This window comes from Schistocerca nitens, chromosome 1 (genome assembly GCF_023898315.1).
Source record: "Schistocerca nitens isolate TAMUIC-IGC-003100 chromosome 1, iqSchNite1.1, whole genome shotgun sequence".
Lineage (NCBI taxonomy): Eukaryota > Metazoa > Arthropoda > Insecta > Orthoptera > Acrididae > Schistocerca > Schistocerca nitens.
This window is the reverse complement of record NC_064614.1, coordinates 430,225,847-430,244,438: the sequence shown is the minus strand read 5'-3', so window position 1 is coordinate 430,244,438 and position 18,592 is coordinate 430,225,847. Positions and strand designations below refer to the sequence as shown.

Sequence of the window (18,592 nt, the reverse complement as noted above, 5' to 3'; positions counted from 1 at the left end):
TACGTAGTGGTTTACCTGTGAAGACCAAATTCGATCAGACAGTCTCTGCCAAAAAATTGTACACACTGTCTCTGGGATCGATGCGGTGTCCTCCTGTATGAGTTTTTACTGTGACGGAAGGTCGTAAATGCTGATCGGTATTGTCAGGTATTGAAAAATCTGAGGAGCGCGAGCCAGAACAAGAGACGTGGGATGTTGACAAGTTGCATTACGCTTGTGCATGAAAATACAGGATCCCATACACCGAACGTCATGCGAAATGTGTTGAATCAGTTTGGGTGGGAGATCTTCGACCATTTACCTTACAGCTCCGACCTCGTCTAAAGTGACTTTAACCTCTTCCATCTCACCAAGCGTTTTCTGGCAGGAAAACGTTTCCACAGCGAAACGTTGAGGTGCAGTCTGGAGTAACTTTCTGGAGTGACTTCGAGGCTCCGGACGTTGACGGCAGACTCCTGTGACACGGGGGATACAGTTGGTAGTGCACCGTTACAATAAATGCGTCAACAATGCTGGTGACTATGCTGAGAACTAGCCGTTCAGTCTATGTAAATATTCCAATAAATATGTCTTACTTAGTGATGTTTTTCTTTTCTTTATCGGTCATCAGAACTTACTTTCTGGATGCACGTCGTACATTATATGATCTAAGGGTCAGTTCTTAGTAAATTTTTGGGCTTTAAACTTCTGGTGTACGACACACCGTTATGACACTGAAGCAAGGCAAGCTAATAATCTAGGTCGAACACTGCTCACACCAAGGGTGAACTATAATACTGTTAGTGTAGTCGTAACATGCTATCCAGTTGTATGATGCACAGTCCTGCTGTACAGAAATCAGTATATTGGTTGTTTAACAAGAAGTAACACAGCAAAGCAACATGCGACTATAATGGTAGTAGAATCCCAATACTCAGGTCCCATTTCTTAACTTACGGGAACACCACTTCAAAACGCAATGTACGTATCTCTTTCAAATGTCTGAGAATTCTGTGAAGCTCCTTCAAGTAAGTCTGTCTTCAAGAGGCAGTGAAATGTGTTTGGACATCTTACATTTGTTAACTGATCATTGTTCAGTGCACTAATCACTGTAGTTTACTGATGAAATTATGTGTACTTGCAGTACAAACATGTAGCAGAGAACTCTGATATAACGATGGGAAGAATATTTCTCAGTTAGTGCCTTCAGTGACGACTAAAAGATGACATTCTGAGGATATATTTAGTTTAGCCACAGTTTTTACATTTTATAAGTTCACGAGTGTCATTACTGTGTGTCGGTTCTGAGGCGATCCTGAGTTCCTTCAGGCAGGTGGCTGATTTGGTGAAGGCAATTAGCATCGTACGCAGAGGTCGAGCTAATCTCACTATTTGTAACACCTTAGCCAGGGTTGAACGCGGTCTTCAGGTTTGGATCAGAGTCGAAAGTCTAAACCAGAGGCGGTATCGGATACGAATTTCCCGACCGCCGCTATCAGGTGGGAGTTGTAGGGTTTTCCTTAATAGGTCAGGTGTGCACTACACGCAGTAAGCGGCTACTAAAGTAGCGGAGTACGTGTGTCGTGCACGTGGGGGTTTTTAGCTTGGAGGTATCCCTCTCCCTTGGTATCAGAAATGAACTACCTGTCTAAATCGAAGATATATCAGCACAGTATTGTCAGAGAATGTTCGCTCCCGCAGATCATATATAGAAAAGGTTAATATTGTAACCTCCCAACAGTTTATTAAGTGTAACCTCCCAACAGATTATTTCCGTAACCTCGGAATAAAAATGGGGCCTAACCTCCCAATGAAAATGTGACTCACATATAACCTTTCAATAAGTAACTGACTGTGAATTTAAACTGGAAAATCTAGACGTCAGCAACGCTGTCTCATGGCCCTGAAAAGTCATTCTGAATAAACTGAAGATTCTTACCCCAATTAAGTCGGCGGATAACGCGTATATATCTGCTCCTATAAGAAATTTTTCTGGCACAGCGCAGTGCAATGCTGGCCACTAGATTTTGTTATGAATGAAAAACAACTGATTTTATTCACGATAATTATCTATGACTGTGGATAGGAGAAATTAGTAAAAACTTTAAATTCAGATGAATGACTGTCAAAAGCTCTCTCTATAAGAAAGATTATTATTGGAAAAATTATTGAAAATTATTTACGCGTGACTTCAATATAAGAATAGTACGAAATGAGTTGCTGCAAATTACATATCCGCTCGGCAATAACTAATAATGTTTGCTTTTAACTTATACTACATCGCTCAGGCACCACCATCGATCTCCACGACCGGCCTTGGTAACTTCATACAGGACACAAGTGCTCTATGTGAGTTATAAAACTAGACAACTGCTCTCTAAGAGCGACCTGACCCAACCGCCCGACTGCGAGCTACTACTACTACTGCTGCCGACACTGCTCTCTGGTCTGCGATTCTATTGTAGCTTACATATGGCAGGCAGCGCGTGAGCAATCCATCGAAGTTATATCTACTCGAGTGCGCTAGCAATAAATTCCTTAGTCATGGACCTCTTACAATATGATATTAGAAAACTCAAGGAGCATCCATGATAACGTCCCAGAATTAGTACTTGTTACTGAAGATTATAATGCTCAAATAATATCACTAACAGAAAGTTGGATGAAAACGGCGGTGTATAGCAACAAAATCCTACATTCAAATTAGAATAGTTATCGTAAGGATAGATAAGTCATCAATGGTGGTAGTGTATTTCTTACAGTAAGGAAGTCGATCATTTCTAGCGAGGTTATTACACATTCCGAATGAAAACTAATTTAGTGTAAATTAATGTGGGTGTTTTTAAGCATCGAACGTGGGTCAAAACTGTAATCGGATGGTTATTGTGTTAGGAGATGGAATGGTAGAACGCTTCAGGCAGAACTTGGGGAATTCCGTTAGTAATTTTGCCGTTGTAATTCGGGGGAGGGGGGGGGGGAAGAGAGGGGGGTATTTGTGTGATATTGTTGCGAATCCATTGAGCGAAAATTACATCGAACAGATAGTTAAAGAACATACTTGTGAACGTAACGTCTTAGACATCCTAGCAACAAACAGTTTTGAACTTCTCGGCTCAGTTAATGCAGGAGGATATCAGCGATCATAGGGCTGTGAAAGCGTCTATCACTACGGGTATTACAGTGGATGTTAAGAGAGGTAAGAAAATATTTTTGCTTAACTAGTGACAGGAAACAAATCATAAAGTATGTTAGTAGTCAACATCAATTATTCAGTGCTGGGGACGAAGGCGTGGAGCACAAATGGGAAAAAAGACTCAGAGGCATCGTTCAATATGCCTTAGACAAGTATGTTTAGCAAGGTCTTAGGGGGTGGAAAGGCCCACAGTGGTATAATAGCCGTGTAAGAATACTGACACGTAAAGAAAGACAGTTTTATCACAGATTCAAGAGAAGTCAAAACCTAGCTGACTAGCAAAAACTGAACGAAGCGAAAATGAGCGTAAGGATGGCAATGAAAGAAGTGTTCAGTGACTCTGAAGGTAAAATTTAGTCTACCTATCTAACCACTAACCCTAAGAGGTTTTGGTCGTACGTAAAATCAGTAAACGATTCGAAATCATCTATTCAGTCACTCATTGACAATAATGGTAGAAACGGAAAATGACAGAGAGAAGACCGAAATACTGAATTCGGTATTCTGAAACTGTTTCACTGCGGAAGATCGGAATACGGTCCCTCTTTTCGATCATCGTACGAAGTTCGAAATGGCAGATATTGAGACAATTGATCGTGGAACAGCCTCAATCGCTTTGTAATGGAAAGGCATTAGGCCAGAAGAGATACCCATGAGATTCTACGTAGATTATGCGAATGAACTTGCTTTCGTATTAAGTATCTCAAGGTAATGTAATTCACAGCGGCTCACAAGATGGTTGTTCGATCGATTCTTGAGTACTGTTCATTAATCTGGAGCCGTTACCAGGCGGGACTGATGGAAGAGGTAGAGAAGATCCAACGAAGAGTGCCTTTCGTCACGGGTCCGTTTGGTCTTCGCGATTGCGTTACATAGATGCTCAACAAGCTCCAGTGACAGTCAAGAGAGGCGTTGTGCATCCCAGAGACGTTCAAATGGTTCAAATGGCTCTGAGCACTATGGGACTTAACTTCTGAGGCCATCAGTCCCCTAGAACTTAGAACTACTTAAACCTAACTGACCTAAGGACGTCACACACATCCGTGCCCGAGGCAGGATTCTAACCTGCGACCGTAGCGGTCGCGCGGTTCCAGACTGAAGCGCCTAGAACCGCTCGGCCACTCCGGCCGGCTACAGAGAGGTTCGCCTATTAAAATTGCGAGAGAGTGTTTTCCTGGAAGAGGCGGACAACGTATTACTTCCTCACACATACCTCTCGCGAAATGACCACAACGATAAAATTAGAGAAATTAGAGCTAATGCAGAGGTTTACCAACAATCGTTCTTCTCACGCGCCATTCGCGACTGAAACAGGGGCAGGTATCTTTAGTAACCCATCATCTTTCCCATTCTCAAGGCTGAAATAATGCCAAGATAGAACTTAGTCTCATTCACAGGTCTGTGATACTACGTTGAATAAACTGACAACTTTCAAACTTCAAATTCATCGATATTTTAACATCTGGACTTATTGTACACAAAAAGAAATGTGAATATGCATTACACTAAACCACAACATTTGAAAATTCATTGTAAATTTGTCCAAATACTTCTCTCTTCTCTTTCTTTCTTTGTCTGTCATGCACACACACACACACACACACACACACATAAGAGAGGGAGAGAAAGAGTACGACAGTTCTTGCACCTTTATTTTCTCTTTTCTCCTATCTCATTCCAAAACCAACCTATGGATTCATCTTACTGGGAATACTTTTGAGTATCTTGCACGTAAATTGAGACATGTGACTCCAAATATAATTCTCCAAAACGCCATAAGTCTTTAATCTTTAACAAATTAATAACGACAACATATTTAAGACGAAGGAAATGTCATTCAAATTAAATATGTCTCTCCAGAGACCTTTTCAAGTCTCAAATATCTATGATGTATATATGTACGTGTCCATACAGTTGTGCAAAGCCACTGTTCCAAAGTGGCGTAGTGTTTAGCGCATCGACCTAATGAGCAGGAGACCTGGGTTCGAACCTAGGCGTTGGTACAAATTTACATTCGTCGCTTTAGTCGCCATAGACTTGAACAGGTCTCTGGAACCATACAATTTCATTTGATTAAAGCACATTTGCCCCTCTTTTTTATGATGACGTGCTATTCCAATACAGTTGGAAAGCCTCTGCAATGCTTTTCGAGTTTAGGGGGAATACCAAGCGCGCTGAGGTGTGAAGGGGAACTTGGATTTGGGGGGGGGGGAGGAGGCATGCAGTTGTGCAAAGCAACTGTGCCAGGGTGGCGTAGTGGTTAGCGTATCTGCTATTGAGCAGTATACCTGGGTTCGAGCCTAAGTCTTGGTACAAATTTCCATTCGTCACTTCAGTCATCATAGATGTCTGAGACTTCAAAAGGTCTCTGGAACCATATAGTTTCATTTTATTAACGCGGCTATGCCCGTGTTTCAGGCAGGATCCCCCATTTCGTTTGAGACTGTCTACAGTTGGAGAGCCTCTGCAATGCTGTTCGAGTTTATGGGGAGTACCAAGTGGGCTGAGGCGTGAACGGCAATTTGGACTGAGGCGTGATAGGGTAGTCCACGCAGTTGTACAAAGCCACTGTGCCAGGGTGGTGTAGTAGTAGGAGCATCTGCCTAGTGAATAGGAGACCGAGTTCGAATCCCAGCCTCAGAAAAGTCATTCGTCAATAAGAAATTATTCACTGTTGTAGCTACACCTCGAAGGATAGCAGATATCGAAATTTTATAGTTAGAGGAATGCATGATTAAATTTGTAGGTGATTTGAAAGTATACAGTCTATGAAATGTTTTACACAAAGCTGCTACCTCTGGCTCTAGCCCAGCTGGAAATCGAGCCCAAGAATGGAGACAGGATTACGGTTACAGTTGTGTCAATACTTGATACTTCAGCTCCATGCAAAAGTAGCTGGCCACTGGAGGCTGGACAGTCTCTCAGTAACCCATCCCTGTTTTAAGTGGATGAAGGATTGGGAGAACGTTCTGATCAAGTCAGCCACGACAGCAAGGGCAACATGCAGTCTTCCTTTATCACAGCCAGCGGCTATGTGAATTAAAGATGATCGTGTTGTATACCCAATAGCACCTCATACCTGTTCGTGTTGTATACCGAGTGGCATCCCATACCATCACGTCTGGTGCTCGGACCACATAACGATGACGACTGTAGCCTGGCAATGTTCCTTCTTCTTTGATCCTCCACACACGGATACATCCCTCGTGATGCTGAACTCGTCAAGGGAAGCCACAACAGTGGTCGTTGTGCCGACGGTCCATGGTAGTGGTGGGACCAAGCGACTAAAAACAATCGGTTTAGTCGGTTCTGGAAAACAATCGGCTCATTTGGTTTTAATTTCTCGTATAGGTTGAATTATTAATTCATTCTTATATGTGAAACCTGTCTATGACAGAAACCGAATGAAAACAGTCGATTCTTTCTGTTGTAGCTTTACGTATCAGTTGGACAGTTCACTCATCCTTTTCGGTGAAGTCAGTCTGTGGGAGCAACGGAATGAAAACTGTCCATTCAGTCAAATGAAAACTATCCATTCAGTCAAATTAAAACTGTCCATTCCGTTGTTTCACGTATCGGCTGAGTGCCAATAAGTGGCTTTCAGTTCTGTTTATGGTCCGTGTTCACGAACAGGCCTTTTCTTAATAGTGAATTGGTTCAGAAGACGGAAACGCTCAGTGGAGTGGGAATGGAAGGTATCATATGACTTACAAAAAGTGACACTGAAGATACATTCAATGCGAAATAAAGTATCTGCAAAGATTATTTATATTATGAAACTGGATTAATTAAGAAATTCATAGAAAATTAATGAATGATGACAAATATTTCAGCAAAAAAAACCTATTGACAAACGGCAATAGATTCTTGAAAAGCAAGTGATTAAATCACCAAACAAAAATATATATCTATATACGCTTTCGGTTCATGTCACACCAGCATTTACCGAAATAGAATTATCAGTGACAGGTGCAAAGCAGTGGGAAGAGAGAGTCAGTGCTTCAATAAATTTAAATAAAAAGTAATTGTTCAGTTATTTAAACATAAATTTATAATGTAATACTAATCGTTAACCTTTTAAAACCAACAAAAAGTCCATGCTTAAAGCACAAAATTCTAAAAATCCTTATTTGAGTAAATAAATACATAAATTTTGAAAATAGTATTTTTTTTTATAAATATGCTTTTTATTCACTTCTCCTTGAAAAAAGATACATTAGACTGAAAAAGTTTGTAAATGAAAATAATTCAAACACGAATACTGAGAGAAAACATTCATATAACAGCCGTAATAGTCAGAGACTTGTCTCAGTCGGTTCTCACATTTTAAGTGAAATATATTAAACCCAGGAAGTGAGTGAAAACATTCTTATAGGTGACGTGGCCGCCGAGTCTAGTTTCATTCGGTTGTTTCATTCGACTGAAAAACCGACTAAATGAAAAACAATCGACCGGCCAATCGGTTGTTAAAATCATTCGGTAGTCCCATAACCAGTCCAGGCTGCTCCAGAAGTCGTCACACTGTTCGTGTGGATACTGGTCTCGCTGCAAACAAGCCCATTTCCTGACTCAAAGTACTAGGGTTAGTTTGGTGCATAAGTTCGTAACGCTTTTGTTTTGCATCTTGGTATTCCGATTGCCATGGGTTTATTTATCGATTGTTATTTTTTATTTGTAGTTCACTGTTCCTATCTGGGCTTACATATTGTCTCTTTCTCATTTGGAGATAGTGAACGGAGCTGTGGACGCTAGAAAATGGAGTGCTATGCTGAGGAATCGAAACATTTCCCGCATATTCCTCTGTTGGAGTTCAATAGAGGCTTGACGGCAGCGGAGGCATCCAGAATCATTTGCGCCCTGTATGGTGATAATGCCATTGCAAAGAGCAAGGCAAGAAAATGGTTTTCTCGGTTTAAGTAGGATCGTTTTAACATTAGTGACTCTCCACGTTCAGGAAGACCTTCAGGGTTTGATGAAGATCGTTTAAACACCTTAATCCACAATGATCCACGTCAGTGTACTCGATAACTGGAAATGAAATTTGATTATTCCACCATCGTGTGACGTTTGCACGCAGCGGGGAAGACCCAAGTTACGCCAGCGTTGGCAAACTGTTGTAAATAGTGAAGGAGAATATAATTGATGACTAAAGTCTCTGTTACGTGCATCTGTTACGTTTATTATACTCACCCAAAAACGCTACGAATTTATGCACCAACCCAATTTTGTGACGTGGCTGTACGATCCTACAAACAAGTGAACAACGTCTGTCCTCTCGGGAGCTAATCGACTTATTGCATTGAGATTCTCCATGTGCTTGAGTGTGGCCTCCTGCACCTCTCATTTGCACTTTCATATGACAGATATGCGCTCCACGTCAATGTGAGCACCAATACTGCGGGACGATAAACTGCAATTTCGATGGGTCACCAATCCGAATCCCAAATTCCTTGTTATACGAGCCATAACACGATCTTCTCACAAAGAAAGAACAATGGAATGCGATGCAGTTTTGTTTAATGCGTTGCATAATCTTCGCTTATTCTCTTCACTCTTGAGATAAAAAGAATTCACAGGAAATTTTTCTTTTCACATTTTCCAGCAAAGCAAGGACGATACAAACGTAAATGAAATATAAATGGAACTCCACATATGTGGACATCAGGTCTCTCTTATCGTGAAAACGTACTAGTCTTTGTATTGTCTTTCGCCCTTCTTCGATAAAAACATTTTATTCGGCAATATCTTTTTCTGAAACAGTAAACTGTATATGCTATAGTACACTAGAATAGGATTCTTAATGTTAATTTTTTTGGGCTATATGATTCCTAATAGAGGTTTTTGTTGATGCTGTAAAAGAACTTCATGAATACAAGAAAATAATAATAATACAATAATATGCAACAAGTAATAATTTGCTGAGTCCAGTAAATATATCTTTTTGGTAAGTTTTATGATAAGCTACAACACAATTATTTTTCACAATAGATAAATACATTCCAGATTTAAAGCACATGTTTCTTCCAGGTTTCCTGCACTTTGCGTCATCCCTTGGCCCATGAAGATTTGGTAGTTAGCCAAAATTTTAAAACCTAGTTACTGAAATTGGTCGCAATATAGTTCTTCTTGGCCTTTTATTCACATTTTGCATGTTGTCTGAAGATGACCACAGTTGTGTCGAAACCGGTCACTAGTAATGATTTACCACCAGAAGGAGGTTCTTACTCATTGGTCTGAAGATGACCACAGTTGTGGTCGAAACCAGTCACCGGAATAAATAATTTGTGATCAAGACTGTTTTTGATGGTAAATATTTGTAACAACATTGATCACTGCTTACTCCCACAATGTATTCAAAAGTACCATAAATAATTATAACCATACCAAAAAGGTATGTAGAATGTAATTTGTAGAAGTAACCATTTTCTGCATACCACCAGCTGTAAACTATAACACGAATCGAACCTTGCAAGTTTCTGCGCCCTGATTTTAAGGCTAAGAACTAGAAGGTCCACACTCGCAGAACACCGGTCTATAAGCGGAAAAATACGCCAATTTTCGGAGAAAAAAATAATGAACGAAGGTCCACATATGTGACGCAGGGAACGAAGATTTTATGTACAGCATGAAATTAGCGGTACTCATGACTACTTTGTACGGTTGTACTGAAGTGACAATAATTAGCATACCATAGCGCGTATACTCCTCCTGCCAATTTGACGTTTGTTGCATCCCGCCTTCAAGACGATTCAAATTTAAATGTGGGTACGAATTTTTAGAATACAATCATTGTTACAGAATTGCGATTTTCCTGAACCGAGGTGCGAGGAAGGAGCGGCAGCAGCAGCAGAAACAGCAAGATGAAGGCTCTCCGCTTCTCGCCTGAGCAGCTGCTCACTGCCCACCCACCCAGAGCGAGGAGTCCTGGCAACAGATGCCTCCTGAAGCGACCTGTCCCAGATCCTGCTTGACAGCCAGGTGTCTTCTCAGTCGGATACGCTGCTACTCCACAGATCTTCAAGTCATGCTTCAATAGACATGCACATGCGTATCCTCACCGCTGCTCCTGCCAGAAGCTTGTTTATGGAAATATCCTTGGACTGGCACACTTGCACGACAGCCAAAAAAGTTGATAGTCCTTTCATTTATTCGCCCCAAGCAGCTTGCCCTACCTCCGTCACGAACTTCAGCAACTGTCGGTAGCGGATTTACTCTCACTCCGCTTCCGTTCGTACGACAGTACATATGACATCGTTTGCTTGTGTACTTGAATAGTTTACGTCATAGCAAATGATTTTGCCTTCACCTATGTAAACAAATACTTTGTAAAGTAGTAAAATTCTCTTAACCTTCGTGAGAGGAATCTTATCCTAGCCATAAGCAATTCCTTTTAGTCATTAATTACTGTTAAAGTAAGACAGTACGATTTGCAATAACGTAAAATGTTTCAAATTTTTTAACATTTTAAAGTTATTTTAATTTTGTTACAATGATAATAAATTTTTGCTCTTGTCATTGAACGTAAATGTCGCAATGAAGTTGAAATACAGCATTTATTTGTGATTTCTAATAGGCTCTTCACAATAAACCAAATGCTGTGTTAACAAAATAGTGTTATTTTTGGGTAAAATAATTTTGAATACTGGGCTGCGTCATTGTAATTATTATAACAGCTAAACAGCCGACGTTACGACCGACTTGCTGCGGTCCTCCTCAGGGTCGTTTTCTAACTGGTGCAATTACTTAATGATGCTTGTTTCTGTATAACAGCATGATGTTTGGTTACAAAAGTAAGTACAGGAAATTTTATATTTGCAGCACCTATGTCATCTCAGAATTCTCTCTAGCTCTAAGAACAGAAACAATACAGAACCTGTTCATATGAGAGTCCCTTATCTTCAGATGTGCCTTCAGATACTGTAAACAGCAACAAGCATTTCACATAAAAATCCAGAAATTATACTTCAAGAATTCAATAAGATTTATCCAGATACTACATATCTCAGTATTACCTGTAACTTACTGTAAGCTGGTAAGTCGTTTCACATAAAGTGTATCTTACTTTTGTACACAGGAAGAAATATAGTTCAAAATTAATCCAGAATTAGTTTTACTTACTAAAAAATGATTTCAGAGCTATACTTAGTCCCCTGGTGATAATTCCTTTATTATCATGTTTTGACGCCTTCAAATAGTTTAGATACCCATTTTTGTATCCAGTATTTGTGGCTCATTTTCCTCTTTGTTTTCGTTTCTGTGCGGTTTTTAAGTAAAATAGGCCCAACCGCAATAGCGCAAGCAAAATGCCATCTTCATAATCGTGCCAGCAAATACTACGACAGCATGTGAGGAAACATTAACTAATATGTGAAGGTTATGGGGTGGGGGAAATCTATGTGCCAGTTTTCGATGCATGTGCGGTTTTGGACGCCATTACTTAACGTGGAGGGGGACTGTTCGAGCAAGCTACTTTCTGGTAGCCCATGTTGGATGTGTTGCGTACGCCAGAATCATGACAAGTCTTTTGTTCTCCGGCGTTATTGCGTGCTGTAATGCAGCCTCATACTCTTTCATTTATTGAGCACTTTAACTTCCGAGTGTGTGGTTATCATTTCGTGTACATATAATGACAACTATGTGTATATATTTTTATACAACTTTTGTAAAATTCGGATTTGATGCACTCGCATTTAAATTTCCAGATACTTTTTGAGATCGATTAGTTATTTATTATAGAATTCGATAGAAAAGACATACAATGTACGTTTTTATAGAGACTTTATGATTGTATTTATATGTATTTATACCTACAAATAAATTACTTAAGGCAATTTTAGTAAAGTAATTGTTTTACTCGATGAAAAATCATTGTTTATATGAGAAAGAGTTTAGTAATGAATGTCTACTAATTTTTAATTCATGCACGAATATTTCATATTATACATCGGCCCTCCATTCCAAATCATATTTAACAACTTAAATGTGTGACATGTGTATATTATTCTGTGTGTATCGAAATTCTGGGCGTATTCTTTCTGGAGCATAAAATACTAGCAAAACTCGTAATACTATGATTCGAATTAATAATATTGTTCAGAAATGGTTAATTATGAACGTGAAAGTACTGCCTTCCTACTTTTTAGCGTTTTCTATTATTTTTGAAAACATCTTAAAGATACGGTTCTCGGACTAGCTTTCTATAAATAATAGTGTTAGGTGCACTACACCAGACTTATATATAGCTATGTCGTTATTCCACAGTATAACAGTCCTGTTTTAATTAAACTCTTAAGATGTAAATTTTTAAGTGATACAATTAATAAAAAAATTAGGTCTGTTACTAATTTAAAATGGTATCCTTATGAAGGGAGCTATGGTTGTGGGTAAAGTGGAGAATTTCATGCGTTTGTCTATTGAACCGTTTCTACTGTCCAACAGGACGTAGCGAGCTGAGTAAACGAAGGTAAAAAATTGCGAGTTTAGCATCCTAAGGTCTCCTGAAGCTCCTAGCCAAAGGTGTACAAGATTGAGGGAAACTGCTCATTGTTTCTCTGCCATGGCACCCCCAGGGTGAGACACAGCCATCCTTTACCCTGAACATAGCACACCTATTTCTCCTTTTCATGGTACACTCTTCACGGATGACGAAATACTGTTTGGGCTGCAAAAGATCGACACCACTCGGAACAGATATACCTATACAGACAACAAAAACTGACAGAAAGATATGCGACTAAGGATCTGAGAAGCTTGTGGCATTACCTATCACCGGATGTCTAAAATCAGTTAAAATCTGAGCCCCGAGAAAAATTAAATGACGCCACAAAACCAAATAACGAATCTCGTTGATTACAATGATTAATTATATCGGATGCTGACCATTCCAGGAGATTGGTCCCTGGATTCAGTTGTGCTAAAGGTGCTATTTGGAAATTTGTGGTAAGTTTCTATGGGACCAAACTGCTGAGGTCATCAGTCCCTAGGCTTACACCCTACTTAATCTAACTTTAACTTACGCTAAGGACAACACACAACCCATGCCCGAGGGAGGAATCGAACCTCCGACGAACCGTGAAGGGCGCCCTAGACCGCTCGGCTACCCTGCGCAGCAAAGGTGCTATGTTTCACGTATTAACAAATAAGTAGAAACATTAATTCAGAGTACGTGGTTTATTAGTAAACATAGCTCACAGAAATCGCAATTTACAAGATCCACAATAATGAACATCGGCCATGTTGTGCCACTATTCCCAACTTGATTTTGACTGACAGTCACAAAAAATACACGAATTGTAGATCACACGACCTACCCCAATGTCATCTGAGCCTGAATCGTCGCTGGCATCTCTCAAAAATATTTATAGATTTGCCTTTCCGCACCTCTTTAGGGAATATGAGGTAACAAAACCAAAGTAAAAATAGGTACTTCATAGCAAAAGTGAGCCGGCTATTTAATTTATAATACTTTTAACAAAAGAGATATTGCCACTTCTACGTTAAATCAGACAAAATGTATATAAATGTAGTATCAACAATAACTGAGTTAATTATTCCTCCAATGACTCGTTCCACCTTCTTAGCAAAATTAAATGTAATTTTTTACGAAATTTAAAACGACTGTAAAATGATGTGTTAAGTGTTCCATCTTAAAGCAGTTGTTGTGCTGATTCCAAAACTGATTCAGATTTTCAAATGTCTGTGAAATCTTATGGGACTTAACCGCTAAGGTCACCAGTTCCTAAGCTTACACACTACCTAACCTAAAATATCCTAAGGACAAACACACACACCCATGCCCGAGGGAGGACTCGGACCTCCGCCGGGACCAGCCGCACAGTCTAAAACTGGTCTTAGATTTTGTGAGAGAGCCATATTTACAAGTTATGGACGCTTTATTGTTGTGATTAATATTTTCTTACTATCAAGTCTGACGTTTTTAGGATCCTGTTGTATGCCCAAAAGGTTATCATTTGTCCTTTGACATTAGTGGAATGATCTATATACGCTGATGGTAAAAAAATTGTAACACCAAAAAATAATAAATGCAGAATCATGAAATTTCCGGAATAAGTTTTCTAAGTAACCGATTTAAGTGATTACCATTGCAAGATCACAGAGTACTGTAAGCGTGAGATAAGCCATTGCAGACGTGAAATGCTGGTACCTTAATAACCAGTATAACAGCCAAAATGTTGAATGCAAGCGTGCAAACGTGCACGCATTGTGTTGTACAGGTGGCGCTTATCAGTTTGTGGGGTGGTGCTCCATGCCTATTGCATTTGGTCAGTCAACACAGGGACGGTTAATGCTGGTTGTGGATGCTGCTGGAGTTGTGAGAAATCAGTAATTCGAAAGCTGGAACCAGTTAAATCCATCACTCCCAATTTTGCTACCATAAACTGAGGACATCTAGCGGCTAAAGATCACGACAGAATAATAGGTTTTAGGGGGGGGCCCTCTGTTTTGCCTAATTACAAAATTGCATCACATATCGACAAAAGAATAGGCATATGAAAATACAATCTCAGAACGCTTGTTTGGTATCTACGGAACCAGTAAGCAATGTTGTGTTGTTAAAAACTTGTGTATAATAAAAAATAAAATTTACATATTGTCAAGCTAGGTTAGGTTCAGAAAGTCTGTTGCACGGTGTGGCGATCGATTTTACTTTGATAATCGATTAACTACATTATATGTCAAGGTATACAGAACGAAATAAGAACCGGTGAAAGGAGTGCTCAATGCCACGTTAGCGCTAATCGCCTACTCAGGCCTTCAGCCTACAAATGAGGCGGGTCCAGCGAACAGCAGGAGCCTTTGAGAAACAGCTTTTGCCCTCCTTTTTCGTACCTATCATGCTTTTCGTAACTACTCGATAGTCGACTGGCTGCGACCAAGGGCCAGGAACAGTGAGTATAAGTGAGCGCACTCTAGCCGGGGCTGACATTTCACACTTTTTTATTTCTTCTTTTTACTCGTGAAATTTTCGGACAAACCCGCGTGACGGTAGCATGTGTCTCAACGAAACACTACTCTGACGAAGACAGAGGAAGTCCCTGTTTTCTAAGACGATGGATTGAGCTCTCGTCTTGCTAAGCTTTTTACGAATACTTGGCAGACTGCAACTCACTGAGATCGGACGCCAGGGTATTATACTTAAAGGTGCCTAGGGCAGCGTAACTTTACTTCTAGGAAAGGCATATATAGCAAAAAAATGTCGTACAGTATTGTGGCCGGGAAGCCCCACGCAGTTAGTTCAGTAGCGGATATGGGAGAGTTATGTCGTGTGTGTATCTGTGAAGTGGAGGTAAATGTAATGGATGCGTGTATCGTGCAGTGCTACGTTTGTGTTGTATGATAATGATAAGAGAAGGGAGAGAGTGAAACACGGTGTCGGCACATAGCCTATTCCTCTCGAAGAGCACCAAGGGGACCTCCGAGCATAACGTACCCATCTGACAGATAGGTCACCATCAACGTGTCATATTTCTTCACTTCACGAGACACTGCAGAGAGGTTTGGAATGTAATCCGGGACTCTCGCGCAGAGACTGGTAATCAAGAATTTTACACCACCGCCTCTCCTTTCCTTGCCGGTTAGAAACTGGCAGTGAAAATTTCATCCACCTCCAGGATTGGAACTGGCTTACTCAGAGTCGAGCACCTCTACACAGGCGTGCGTTAGCGGTCACTGCTACGGAGGCAGGTGATATACGTAGTTCTATCAAAGAAACGAAAATTCACATAGTGTATGGACTACAATATTTAACCCCTCTTTGAACTACTCCCTTTGGCTAGCTCTAAGCAGCAGCAGACATGACCAACGCTAGGTCAGTTGAGAGCAGTGTCGACATGCAGTACAGCTGTTCTTCCAGCTATTCATTGACACTACGCCAGACTACGGCTTACCAGAGATCAGTAAGTGACCGAGTGCATCGTAATTGAAATAACCACAGTGACAACATATTCCTCTGGAAACTTCGAGATTGCTTTTGTAACAGAACAGGTAGCACATCAGACTGAAATACATTCTCTGCCAGAATAAACATACTCTAGAGTCAGTTACAGTTTATTGGTCAGGCCAGGGCCGGCCACAGGGTGCAAAAACTCACGCGGGCTCGATGTGTGGGCCATGTACAGGTCGAGGCTCAGACGGACTCGGCTTTGCTCAGTCCTTCTCGGAAGTACCCGGTACGGTGAGATATATCATTTAGTATTACAATGTCACAATATTCGGCCGACACAACTCTCTTCAGTTCGTCAAAATTGTGGTGTCGGCGCTGTTTACCATTCGCCATTATTTTGTTCGTGGTACGAAGAACATTCATAGGTCCAGCGGCTGTTGGAAAAAAAGGTAGTCTAGTGATCTATTGTTACAAGCCTTTGAAATTGAATGGGAATAACAGACGTGAGGAATGAGAATTGTCAGTTCACATAAGTGACAGGTGCTCCTTACTCGCTATGAAACGACTACAAGTACACAAAACCATGCAGAAACAATTTGAAGATTTAATTGAGAACGAAACAGTACAAAATCACAACGATCGAATGATATGATTCATTGTTCTGTACATCAAGAAGCACTTTGCACTAAATTTGCAGGCATGCAGCACATGAAGAAACTGATGGTACGAACAGCAAAATTTATGAAGTCGCACACATTATTTCAATCTCAGTTGCAATAGTTTTCGATGGAATTCACAACTTTACATACTACTGCAAAGTTCGTTGTTTAAGACAAGGGGCATACCTAGAACGTTTTTTCGATTTAAATGCCGCTATTGCTGAATTCTTCAAGAAGGAAGGAGTGCAGAAACGAAAATGAGAACATCGGGAATGGATTGTAGACCTCACATTTAACTGGACTTGACTGCACACTGTCCATAGTAAGATTTTTCAATGTGAGGATTAACTTGTTTCTGATTTGATGCGGCTGTATTTAAAAAGAAAGTCGCGTTGTTCAAGGGACACATTCTGATAAACACAGTCCAGTTACCTACGCTCATTGGCGGTAACGAAAACACGAGGCTTAAAGAATGCATTGTGGCCTTGAAAGAATGACGAAGGTAGTTTCCTAAACGTTTTGAGGATAGTGTCAATTTTACATCCGTTTTCGAGTTGTTTTCGAGAGTGTTTGCCATTTCAGTTGAGAACGCCCCTGCGCAAGTGAAGATGTAGCAAATTTATCTGCAGTAATTCCCATTTTAATCCTTTTATGTTAAAACTGTCCAGGACGCCTACATTCCTTTCCTTCGATAGAGTTTTCAAGTATCTATAATGAGGTTGCAAAGGGGCTGCAATATTTCGATTAACATATATGTGTGAGAGACCTTTCTTCGATTATGAAATCAAATAAGTCACGATTACGTGATAACCTGAGAATTAAAATGTGTGAAACTGTCTTTCTATCCACATGCCAACAGTCTGTACCAGATAAAAATTATGTGACATCTTCAGTATATAACTAAACAGTACTGTAAATCAGTTTTGTATGTGAATTATGCTGTCGAAAAATTTGAAATATAAAATCAAGTCGTATGTATTGCGACTGCATTGCCATTTAAATGCAGTGCGTTCGCAGTTTCCCCCTCCAGGCGTTCAGAAAGCGTGCCGTGGCAGTGGAAGGAAATATGTAGCGCCGTTGAGCATTGGCTCTGGTGCCAGTGCACGACAAGAGCCAAATTCTTGGCTGCTCCTGATTTAGGCCTATGTGTTATAACTAAGCGGGATCCATTTTTAGTGAATGATTTCTGTTTTGATATTTTGAACTTTTGCGGTGTGGTGTAATAGAAGAATGCTGAAGATTAAATGGGTAGATCAAATAGCTCATCAGGAGATGCTGAACCGAATAGAGTAATAAATAAATTAATGGCTCAACTTGACTAAAAGGAGGAATCAGTTGATAAGACACGTCTTGAGAAATCAAGGAATAGCTAGTTTGGTAGTGGAAGTAAGTTTGGAGGGCTTGAGCGCAGTAAGCAGATTAAAATGGATGTAGGATGCAGGCTTGCACAGGACAAGCTAGTGAATAGAGTTGGACCAAACCAGTCTTTGGACTGAAGACCATCATCACCACCGCAACAAAAACAACAACAATATGCCTAAAAATGTATGCTCTCTAAGTTAGCCATGAATAACTAAAGGGGTTACAATACCACGTAGTAGGGAAATTGCCAGAATATACAGTGTAAGAAAAAAATAGACGCACCACGAAGGAATTATCCGAATGGCGTGGAAATCGATAGAAGTAGCGAGTATGTACATACAAACAAATGATTCCAGTGTCAGAAAAACTGAATGATTGATTCAAGAGAAATAGCTTCACAAATTGAACAAGTCAATTACGCTTTGGTCCACGTCCGGTCCTTATGCAAGCAGTTATTCGACTTGGCATTGATTCATCGAGTTTTCGGATGTACTC

The 18,592-nt window shown here is 40.2% G+C and overlaps 1 protein-coding gene across 2 annotated transcripts in view; it reads left to right on the top strand.

Annotated features, from left to right (window-relative positions):
- LOC126250926 (proton-coupled folate transporter-like) overlaps nucleotides 1-11,897 on the top strand; it is a 111,747-nt gene extending 99,850 nt beyond the window's left edge. Inside the window, exon 10 of one of the 2 annotated variants that reach the window (XM_049951599.1) lies at nucleotides 9,971-11,897. In XM_049951599.1, coding sequence (XP_049807556.1) covers nucleotides 9,971-10,058 — 88 coding nt within the window. In that variant the 3' untranslated portion in view covers nucleotides 10,059-11,897. The remainder of the gene's footprint in view (nucleotides 1-9,970) is intronic. The other variant, XM_049951598.1, reaches the window with a different exon arrangement.
- Nucleotides 11,898-18,592: the final 6,695 nt, after the last annotated feature.